General features: G+C 44.9%; 1 protein-coding gene across 1 annotated transcript; it reads left to right on the top strand.

Moving 5' to 3' along the window:
* The first annotated feature begins 670 nt into the window (after positions 1–670).
* On the top strand, positions 671–11465 carry cct2 (chaperonin containing TCP1, subunit 2 (beta)). The gene is made up of 16 exons (XM_079235737.1): positions 671–726; positions 2193–2267; positions 2358–2423; positions 2676–2787; positions 3427–3503; positions 3577–3689; positions 4331–4533; positions 4808–4908; positions 5147–5274; positions 5361–5464; positions 5553–5672; positions 6832–6960; positions 7046–7149; positions 7288–7387; positions 11058–11199; positions 11282–11465. The coding sequence occupies exons 1-16, from the start codon at positions 724–726 to the stop codon at positions 11310–11312; spliced, it is 1608 nt and encodes a 535-aa protein (XP_079091863.1). The 5' UTR covers positions 671–723; the 3' UTR covers positions 11313–11465.

Genomic DNA, 11465 nt, shown 5'->3' with positions numbered 1-11465 from the left:
ACTGTGAAAATAGTCCCGTATTCAAAACCTTACTGAAGTAAAAGTGTTCTAAGTTTTCATCTTGTCGTTAAATATGTTTCTGTCAAAATGCAAATAAATCTACTGAATTGTATTTGCTTGCTTTCTATTAATAAGAAAAACATGCATACATATACAGTCCTTTCTGGAGCTTTTGATCACATCCTGCACTATTGTTTGGCACAAAACACAATTTAAATCAAACATCATGCACTGCACCGACTCGTTTAATAACATTTGCAATACAATTAAATATATTAGAATTTGTTTTACATCTCTAATAAAATAATAATACATTATTTTGTGTTTCCTTTTAAGGCACAATCAAAACAGTCCACGTCATATTCCAGAGAAGACATTTCAGAAACATGAAACAACCGAGCGAGAAATAACAATAGTATATATTATATATATGTAAATATACACAAAATAAATATTACATTTACAAATGTATGTAGAGCAAATTTATTATAAATAATTATTTAGACATTTGTGTTTAATTCAAAAAGAATTAAATGACTATTCCCCTATTTTCTTGACGTAGTTCATAAAAGGACCGAAAGACAATCTGCGCAGACGGCAGCAGCGTGTTGAACGCAGCATTACGTTTTTACGTCACGACGTCATTACGTCACGACGCCACCGCCCCGCCCCAGCTCTTCTTCTTGTGTGCGCGCACGGCTTCATCCCCGAGTCACAGACATCATGGTGAGTTTTTACATGAATTTTCTCTTTTAACCCGGCAGAAGCGGTGCACAGGACAGTTCCTCTGCTTTATGAGCGGATGAACTCCCGCAGAGGACATTCATAACTTTACTAGACCGTCTGCGTCGCGTGCTAAGAGCCCGTTTAGCTTCCTGTTGGCTCGCGCGGCCACACCGGGGAGCGAGCACGTGGATGCGGTCCGCCGCTAACGGCCGAGCTAAACTGCGTCACAGCGGATTTATATCACGCGGATAACCCGTCGGGTTCGTCTCAGACAGTAGAACCTCTAAGGTTCTGCCGGAGGGTTCTGTTCGTAAAGACTTCGGGTTCTTGTTATTCTCGCGTGAGCCCGTTAGCTTCCGGTTAGCTCGTCGGTCTTTGTGGCTGGAAGCTTCTAGCGGGTTCTGGATGAAGGGGGGGATGCTGCGTTCAGGGGCGCTAGGAATAGATAGTGACAACGCCTAAATCGCGTTCCTTTATCAATTTATTTTTGCGTCACCTTAATTATAATTAACACATTTTCCTCGGAGGGCTTTACAATCTGTATACATACGTCATCCTCTGACCTTTGACCCTCACACAGGAACAACTCCCCCAAAACTACGTTAAAGCTGAAAAATACAATAAATAAGAACAGAGTTACAGCATTCAACGCATATGACTCATATGAATTATTCATGAGTATTATCGTGATGGAAAAGATCCAGCTACCAACAATTATAATGAAAGCAGGTTTGGTATTTGCAAAGCAACTAATAATGATGATGATAATAGCAGGAGGTGTCAGGCAGGACCAGGTCCAGATGGAACCGGATCAGATAGGAGCAGGTCCAGATGGAACCGGATCAGATAGGAGCAGGTCCAGATGGAACCGGATCAGATAGGAGCAGGTCCAGATGGAACCTGTAAGGAGAGAAAGCACACAGACTCTGAGGAAGAAGTCGAGTTATTAATGTGCATTGATGGGACATGAATTCATACAAGAGGAGCGAGAGGAGAGGCGCTCAGTGTATCCCAAGATGGCCGCCAGCAGTCTCGGCCTACAGCAGCATGTCTGTTTCTACAGTAGACGGTTCTGTCTGTCCTGAGGGAAGCATAACGTAGTAAAATATACATTAAGGCTGCAACTAACGACTATTTAATATCGATTACTCTGCCTGCTGTTTGTTCGTCTATAAAATGTCAGAAGTAGTCAAAAATGTCCAACTCAGTTCCCCAAATTCTCTGTAAATGTTGTTTTTTTTTAACATCACAGAAAACTAAAATATTCAGTTTAATATGATTATAAAGCTGAAAAAGAAAAGTGTCAATAATAATAATATGAATGTCACATAAGTGTAAAGGTTTCAGGGTGAAAGCTTTAAGGCAGCAGATGAGTTATTAATGATTTATTCCAGCGTCGCTCCTCTGGAGGTGAGCGTTATGTTTTAGTGTGTGTGTGACGTTATTGATTGATCGGTTGGTTGCAGGCGTCCTTATCAATGGCACCGATGAACATCTTCCGTCAAGGAGCGGATGAAGAAAAAGCTGAGACGGCCCGCATGGTGAGTTTGTTTTGTTTGATCTTGCTCTCCGCTCATTCATTACTTCATAGCTTGAAGAGGAAGACGAACATCCATGTTTTCTCTCCTCAGTCGTCCTTCATCGGCGCGATCGCCATCGGGGATCTGGTGAAGAGCACTCTGGGCCCGAAGGGAATGGTGGGTCCTGTCATCACGAGAGATATGATTATTGTTTTCATTTCACACGTTTGTTACTTTAGAGCATTAATGAACTGTAGAAAAATATAAAAGAAACGGCCGTAAATTCCTTTTTTTGTTTAGTTTTTTGGTGCACAACAATAAACGTAATGAGATCAAAGTAATAGAAAAGTCACAAATCTTTAATGGGAAACTTGACGCTAAGTTGCATGCTATATTTATGTGTAATATGTTTATGTATTCTGCCTCCAGGACAAGATCCTGCTCGGTGGAGGGAAAGGCGGCTTGGTGACGGTGACCAATGACGGAGCGACCATCCTGAAGTCCATCGGGGTCGACAACCCGGCCGCCAAGGTTCTGGTTGGTGAGTGAAGCTGCAGAGCGTCTGCTGGTCAGCCCGGTTCAACTGGTTCAACTGGTCCAACACGCGCTGGACCAGTTGACCAATTGTGACGTTTTGAACTTTCCTGCACAATTTTTCTATTTAAAATACTACCATTTTTGTATAATTTCTCCATATTTTTCGTGTTTTGCAACAACGGAATGTGTGAAAATGTTGATAAATTATCGAATAACTTTTAAATACGTAAAGGTTGTCGTGAAGCTTCAAAGTACAATATTTTTCAGGGTCCTTACGCTCATGGAAAACCTGAAAAAGTCCTTGAAAAATTTTTAAAAAAAAAGTTTAGTAAATGTGTTATATTCATGTGTTCATGTCGTTCATTTACGCTGAGTTTGAAATAATGAATATGCTTTTAAAAGAGACTCAAAATATAAGCAGGCATACATACAGGCATCTATATAAATGTTTATTCTTTTAATCAAACTATTGTCTCATTTAAGGTTTACTGTATGCTTTGTGTTCTCATTGTTAGTTTAAACAAGTTAGTTTACTACATTTACTCACTTTTTACTGGTTACACCCAGATTTCACTAAACGTTTGGTCAGAATGTGTATTAACATTGAATAGGATGATGATGATGATTCCCGTCCTGTCTGCAGACATGTCGAAGGTCCAGGACGACGAGGTCGGCGACGGGACGACCTCGGTCACGGTGCTCGCCGCCGAGCTGCTGCGGGTAAAATGATCAAAGTTCTCCGTGTTTGTTTTTACCGTTGTCGTCACGTGACTCACCGCCGCTCTGTGAACAGGAAGCAGAGCTGCTGATCGCCAAGAAGATCCACCCGCAGACCATCATCGCCGGCTGGAGGAAAGCGACGCAGACGGCCCGGGACGCCCTGAGGGAGGCGGCCGTGGACCACAGGTGGGCGGGGCCGATCGGGTTATTGATCTCACCGAACAGAGACATTTACACAATGTGCTCTTCTTTTGTTGCTTTAAATTCAGATTTTAACTAATATGAAGTGTTTCAAACTTTTCTTTATTCTTTGAATCTCTAGTTTTTGTCATTAACACATAGATTTATAATCAATCACTCATAATCTATAAAACAAGCCGAATATTACGACTCGACAAAAACTAAACCTCTCATTCAGAAATTAAAAATAAAATAAAATCGACCGTCTGAGAATCATCTGATTTATTTTGGCTTTAACGTTTCAGACGGAAGAAAATATCCAATAATTTAATAGAAAATACTTTTTACTAGTTTCTCACTAAATAATTAAGGTTGATTTTATAAAGAAGACAAGATTTGAACTATATTTGTAAATTAAATCCATCAATAAATTGGAGGAAAAACAGTGAAGCAATAATAAAATCGGCATTTAAACATTTTATTATGAACGAATATTCCGACGGTTTGTTTTTACAGCAGAGATGAAAACCATCGTTCAGATTAAAAAGACCCGATGTTGAAGTGATGGCTCTTTTATTGTGGAAGTCCTTCGCTGCAGCTGTTTCGTGGTTAATACTTTGCGGTGGCGCTGTGCTCTCTCCTCGCAGCAACGACCCGGCCCGCTTCCTGGAGGACCTGCTGAACATCGCCCGCACCACGCTGTCCTCCAAGCTGCTCACGCACCACAAGGCGCACTTCTCCCAGCTGGCCGTGGACGCCGTCATGAGGCTGAAGGGCTCCGGCAACCTGGAGGCCATCCACATCATCAAGAAGCTGGGCGGCAGCCTCACCGACTCCTACCTGGACGAAGGTGAGGGGAAGGAGGGCTCTGATTGGCCGCGTGGCCTTCAGGAGGGCTCTGATTGGCCGCGTGGCCTTCAGGAGGGCTCTGATTGGCCGCGTGGCCTTCAGGAGGGCTCTGATTGGCCGCGTGGCCTTCAGGAGGGCTCTGATTGGCCGCGTGGCCTTCAGGAGGGCTCTGATTGGCCGCGTGGCCTTCAGGAGGGCTCTGATTGGCCGCGTGGCCTTCAGGAGGGCTCTGATTGGCTGCGGTGACGTTAACGTGCCCTCTGCTTCGTCTGCAGGTTTCCTGCTCGACAAGAAGATCGGAGTGAACCAACCGAAGAGACTCGAGAACGTGAAGATCCTCATCGCCAACACGGGGATGGACACCGACAAGATCAAGGTACAGACGCACACAGAGACAGACACACACTACATTGGGCCACAATGCTGTAAAAAAATTAAAGTTTGTTGAGATTTTAAATGCGTCAAACACCTGTGATTCTATGCATGCTCGGTTCTTATTGTGTGTGTGTGTGTGTGTGTGTGTGTGTGTGTGTGTGTGTGTGTGTGTGTGTGTGTGTGTGTGTGTGTGTGTGTGTGTGTGTGTGTGTGTGTGTGTGTGTGTGTGTGTGTCTCAGATCTTTGGCTCTCGGGTTCGCGTCGACTCGACAGCGAAGGTCGCAGAGATTGAAATGGCGGAGAAAGAGAAGATGAAGGAGAAGGTCGACCGGATCCTGAAACACGGAATCAACTGCTTCATCAACAGGTACATGGACACACATGCACAGTAGCGTGTGTGTTGCATGTTTTTAACTCGTCATAATCGATGATGTCATCGCGTCTCCTTCACAGACAGCTGATCTACAACTACCCGGAGCAGCTGTTTGCTCAGGCCGGCGTCATGGCCATCGAGCACGCCGACTTCGCCGGAGTGGAGCGCCTCGCTCTGGTCACTGGTACGCACACAGACACACAACACACACACACACACACACACACACACACAGCGTTTAAACTGACGCCGGGCTCTTGAACTGTCCCCAGGAGGAGAGATCAGCTCCACCTTCGACCATCCAGAGATGGTGAAGCTGGGTCACTGCAAGCTGATCGAGGAGGTGATGATCGGAGAGGACACACTCCTCCACTTCTCTGGGGTCGCCATGGGTACGCGCGCACACACACACACACACACACACACACACACACCCACCCCGTTATTGATCCTGGTCAGTTCTGACCCGCCTCACAGTTCAATGTGAACAGTCACAGTAAATCAAGGTTCTCCTCCAGTATCCAGTAGACCGCTAACGGAGAACCAACAGGAGGAGAGCTAGTAACGTTAGCAGCACTGCTAACGGAGAACCAACAGGAGGAGAGCTAGTAACGTTAGCAGCACTGCTAACGGAGAACCAACAGGAGGAGAGCTAGTAACGTTAGCAGCACCGCTAACGGAGAACCAGCAGGAGGAGAGCTAGTAACGTTAGCAGCACCGCTAACGGAGAACCAGCAGGAGGAGAGCTAGTAACGTTAGCAGCACCGCTAATGGAGAACCAGCAGGAGGAGAGCTAGTAACGTTAGCAGCACTGCTAACGGAGAACCAACAGGAGGAGAGCTAGTAACGTTAGCAGCACTGCTAACGGAGAACCAACAGGAGGAGAGCTAGTAACGTTAGCAGCACCGCTAACGGAGAACCAGCAGGAGGAGAGCTAGTAACGTTAGCAGCACCGCTAACGGAGAACCAGCAGGAGGAGAGCTAGTAACGTTAGCAGCACCGCTAATGGAGAACCAGCAGGAGGAGAGCTACTAACGTTAGCAGCACTGCTAACGGAGAACCAAAAGGAGGAGAGCTAGTAACGTTAGCAGCACTGCTAACGGAGAACCAACAGGAGGAGAGCTAGTAACGTTAGCAGCACCGCTAACGGAGAACCAGCAGGAGGAGAGCTAGTAACGTTAGCAGCACCGCTAATGGAGAACCAGCAGGAGGAGAGCTAGTAACGTTAGCAGCACCGCTAATGGAGAACCAGCAGGAGGAGAGCTAGTAACGTTAGCAGCACTGCTAACGGAGAACCAACAGGAGGAGAGCTAGTAACGTTTGCAGCACCGCTAATGGAGAACCAGCAGGAGGAGAGCTAGTAACGTTAGCAGCACCGCTAATGGAGAACCAGCAGGAGGAGAGCTAGTAACGTCTGCTGCCAGCTGCTTTAAATAAACAATAAGGATCAACTAGCATCAATACCACAACAGTTGTATCATCCGTTGCGTGTCCGCGTCGTCCTGCGCCCCGTATGGGGCTCTGGGTTTGACCTCTGACCCCTCCCCTCAGGTGAGGCCTGCACCGTCGTCCTGCGAGGAGCGACTCAGCAGATTCTGGACGAGGCGGAGCGCTCGCTGCACGACGCTCTGTGTGTTCTGTCTCAGACTGTGAAGGAGCCGCGCACCGTCTACGGAGGAGGTACACACACACACACACACACACACACACAGTGGGTATGGGGGTGATGCGTAACGTGTGACCCTGAACGCCTCGTCTCCGTCAGGCTGCTCCGAGATGCTGATGGCCAAGGTGGTGACTGATCTGGCCAATCGGACGCCAGGAAAGGAGGCGGTCGCCATGGAGTCGTTCGCCAAGGCTCTGAGGATGGTACGTCTACTTCCTGCTTCACGGGTCATGTGACGTCAAAGATTGCATTCCTCCCGTTCTTCTAGTTGGTTGCTTTTTAAAAAGGTTTTTCAAACGTTCTCACGGGTCTTAAACTATTTCTTTCTTCCTCTCCTCCAGCTGCCGACCATCATTGCCGACAACGCCGGCTACGACAGCGCCGACCTGGTGGCTCAACTCAGAGCTGCACACCAGGAGAACAAGACCAGCTATGGACTGAGTGAGTTATCGCACTGAACCGTCGACACCTGAACGCCTCACGAAAACGCTCTGCTACTTTACGTTCTGATACTTTACGCTAGGGCTGAACGATTAATTGCATTTGCGATAATATCGCGATTTGATAAAACGAGATTTTCTCACCGCAATGTGCGCGATTACAACGTCATCACGTGACGTTGTAAAGAGCGGAGAACTCGACTGCATCAACTTTTCATGCGGCCCGTTAACCTGTTGCGCAATGGCCCCTGGCTCCACGGAGCAGTCAGAAACTGACACAGCTGAGACTTTAGTCTGGAAGAGGAACAGCACGTCGGTGGTTCCACACCACCGACGTGCTGTTCTGGTTTCAAACAAGAAGATGCTGCGCAGCGTCCGGTGACGTGCAGAGCATGCCGCTCCTGCTGCGACTTCACAGGGTAACACTACAAACTTGTTCCAGCACTTAACAAAACACCACAAATCAGCGTATGACAGTTGTGTGGCCAAGATGCAGAGCACCAGTGCGCCAGACAAGCCAAATACCTCAAGACAGGGATCACTGACCGAAATGTTTGAAAGCGTCAATCCATATGAACGTAATTCACAACGACACGGGGAAATCACTCGGGCAATAACCGAGTTCATAGCCAAAGATATGATGCCTCTCAGCCCGGTGACCAAGCCTGGGTCCATGGCATTGATCAAAACGCTTATAAACGGTACAGGATACCACCGTACACATTTCAGTCAGACTGCCATACCGGAGCTGTACAGAACGTGCAAAGAGAAAGTCGCCACGGAGCTTAAAACGGTGAACTGTTTTGCTACCACTACTGATCTGTGGTCAAGCCGCACAGCTGAGCCTTACCAGAGTCTGACAGTCCATTTTATTGACGGAGGTTTCAACCTCGGAGCTCGGATCTCAACGAGGAGAAACACGTCTGCGTCACAACAGACAACGCGTCAGACATGGTGCTGGCTGCACGGCGCAGTGGAGGGGCGAGGCTCCAGTGTTTTGGGCACGGATTACATCTTGCCATTGGTGAATTATTGTGTGTGTGTGTGTGTGTGTGTGTGTGTGTGTGTGTGTGTGTGTGTGTGCGCGCGCGCGCAAAATAGCGAGAGAGATGTGTTGATCAGTAATCAGGAAGCTAAATATATAAATTATGTTGAGTTGTGGAAAGTGGATGGGATTAAATAAATTCATATTTCCTCCCACTCTTTGTTTAATTCTAACAAATAGGCCCAGCCAATGGGAAAGAACATTTGACACTAAATGTATCTAATATTGTGTTGGTCATATTTAAATCATTCATGATGTTTTGTTGGGGAAAAGAGAAGATAAAATAAAAACGTATATTAAATCACAATTGCAATATTGGAGGAGGAAAAATCGCAATTAGATTATTTTCCCAAATCGTTCACTTTACTTTATATTTTGCTACTTTACGTTCTTTACGTTCTGCTACTTTACGTTCTTTACGTTCTGCTACTTTACGTTCTGCTACTTTACGTTCTTTACGTTCTGCTGCTTTACGTTCTGCTACTTTACGTTCTGCTACTTTACGTTCTTTACGTTCTGCTACTTTACGTTCTGCTACTTTACGTTCTGCTACTTTACGTTCTTTACGTTCTGCTGCTTTACGTTCTGCTACTTTACGTTCTGCTGCTTTACGTTCTGCTACTTTACGTTCTTTACGTTCTGCTACTTTACGTTCTTTACGTTCTGCTACTTTACGTTCTGCTACTTTACGTTCTTTACGTTCTGCTACTTTACGTTCTGCTACTTTACGTTCTGCTACTTTACGTTCTTTACGTTCTGCTACTTTACGTTCTGCTACTTTACGTTCTGCTACTTTACGTTCTTTACGTTCTGCTACTTTACGTTCTGCTACTTTACGTTCTGCTACTTTACGTTCTTTACGTTCTGCTACTTTACGTTCTGCTACTTTACGTTCTTTACGTTCTGCTACTTTACGTTCTGCTACTTTACGTTCTGCTACTTTACGTTCTTTACGTTCTGCTACTTTACGTTCTTTACGTTCTGCTACTTTACGTTCTGCTACTTTACGTTCTGCTACTTTACGTTCTGCTACTTTACGTTCTGATACTTTACGTTCTGCTACTTTACGTTCTTTACGTTCTGCTACTTTACGTTCTGCTACTTTACGTTCTTTACGTTCTGCTACTTTACGTTCTGCTACTTTACGTTCTTTACGTTCTGCTACTTTACGTTCTGCTACTTTACGTTCTGCTACTTTACGTTCTGCTACTTTACGTTCTGATACTTTACGTTCTGATACTTTACGTTCTGATACTTTACGTTCTTTACGTTCTGCTACTTTACGTTCTGCTACTTTACGTTCTGCTACTTTACGTTCTGCTACTTTACGTTCTGATACTTTACGTTCTTTACGTTCTGCTACTTTACGTTCTGCTACTTTACGTTCTTTACGTTCTGCTACTTTACGTTCTGCTACTTTACGTTCTTTACGTTCTGCTACTTTACGTTCTGCTACTTTACGTTCTGCTACTTTACGTTCTGATACTTTACGTTCTGCTACTTTACGTTCTTTACGTTCTGCTACTTTACGTTCTGCTACTTTACGTTCTGCTACTTTACGTTCTGCTACTTTACGTTCTGATACTTTACGTTCTGCTACTTTACGTTCTTTACGTTCTGCTACTTTACGTTCTGCTACTTTACGTTCTTTACGTTCTGCTACTTTACGTTCTGCTACTTTACGTTCTTTACGTTCTGCTACTTTACGTTCTTTACGTTCTGCTACTTTACGTTCTTTACGTTCTGCTACTTTACGTTCTGCTACTTTACGTTCTGCTACTTTACGTTCTTTACGTTCTGCTACTTTACGTTCTTTACGTTCTGCTACTTTACGTTCTGCTACTTTACGTTCTTTACGTTCTGCTACTTTACGTTCTGCTACTTTACGTTCTGCTACTTTACGTTCTTTACGTTCTGCTACTTTACGTTCTTTACGTTCTGCTACTTTACGTTCTTTACGTTCTGCTACTTTACGTTCTGCTACTTTACGTTCTTTACGTTCTGCTACTTTACGTTCTGCTACTTTACGTTCTTTACGTTCTGCTACTTTACGTTCTGCTACTTTACGTTCTTTACGTTCTGCTACTTTACGTTCTGCTACTTTACGTTCTGCTACTTTACGTTCTTTACGTTCTGCTACTTTACGTTCTGCTACTTTACGTTCTGCTACTTTACGTTCTGCTACTTTACGTTCTGCTACTTTACGTTCTTTACGTTCTGCTACTTTATGTTCTGCTACTTTACGTTCTTTACGTTCTGCTACTTTACGTTCTGCTACTTTATATTCTGCTACTTTATGTTCTGCTACTTTACGTTCTGCTACTTTACGTTCTGCTACTTTATATTCTGCTACTTTATGTTCTGCTACTTTACGCTCTTTATATTCTGCTACTTTACGTTCTTTATATTCTGCTTTTTTACGCTCTGCTACTTTACATTATTTACATTCTGCTACTTTACATTATTTACATTCTGCTACTTTACGTCACTGATGTTTTAAAGTCATCACATTGCTGCGAAAGGCAGATAATTCAATTTTAACGTCATTTTAAATAAAGTGGACTTTAAATGGTTGATTTGTTCGTTTCGGACCAACGTTGACGAGCCCGTTGGTTTGTTCCCTCAGACATGTCTGAAGGCGTGGTGGGCAACATGGCGGAGCTGGGCATCACGGAGTCCTTCCAGGTGAAGCGGCAGGTGCTGCTGAGCGCCTCCGAGGCCGCGGAGATGATCCTGAGAGTCGACAACATCATCAAAGCTGCTCCCAGGTCGGTTCTTCACCGGTTCTGTTCTCCGGTTCTCTCTTCTATGACCTCTTTTTTTATTTACTGTTGTTGTTTGTGTCTGCAGGAAGAGGGTTCCTGACCACCACCCCTGTTAGAGGAAGAGGAGGATGAAGATGACAAAGGACCCTCTTGTTATTTATCTCCTCTGTAGTTAAAACCTGAAACGCTCCGTGTGTTCTCTGTGAAACGCTCAGAACGTCCTCGTTTGTTTTGTTTACTGAAAATAAAAGAACCAACTTGTTTGTTTC

The sequence above is a fragment of the Taurulus bubalis genome (assembly GCF_910589615.1).
Source record: "Taurulus bubalis genome assembly, chromosome: 20".
Classification (NCBI taxonomy): Eukaryota; Metazoa; Chordata; class Actinopteri; order Perciformes; family Cottidae; genus Taurulus; species Taurulus bubalis.
Note: the sequence above shows the minus strand (reverse complement) of the source record. Positions and strands in the feature narration are given on the sequence as shown.

What these genes read in the sequence shown, in the direction of transcription:
- cct2 (XM_079235737.1), top strand. An exon ending in GAGGCGGCCGTGGACCACAG is followed by an intron (nt 3,690 to 4,330) that starts GTGGGCGGGGCC and finishes CTCTCCTCGCAG; the next exon opens with CAACGACCCGGCCCGCTTCC. An exon ending in TGGACACCGACAAGATCAAG is followed by an intron (nt 4,909 to 5,146) that starts GTACAGACGCAC and finishes TGTGTGTCTCAG; the next exon opens with ATCTTTGGCTCTCGGGTTCG.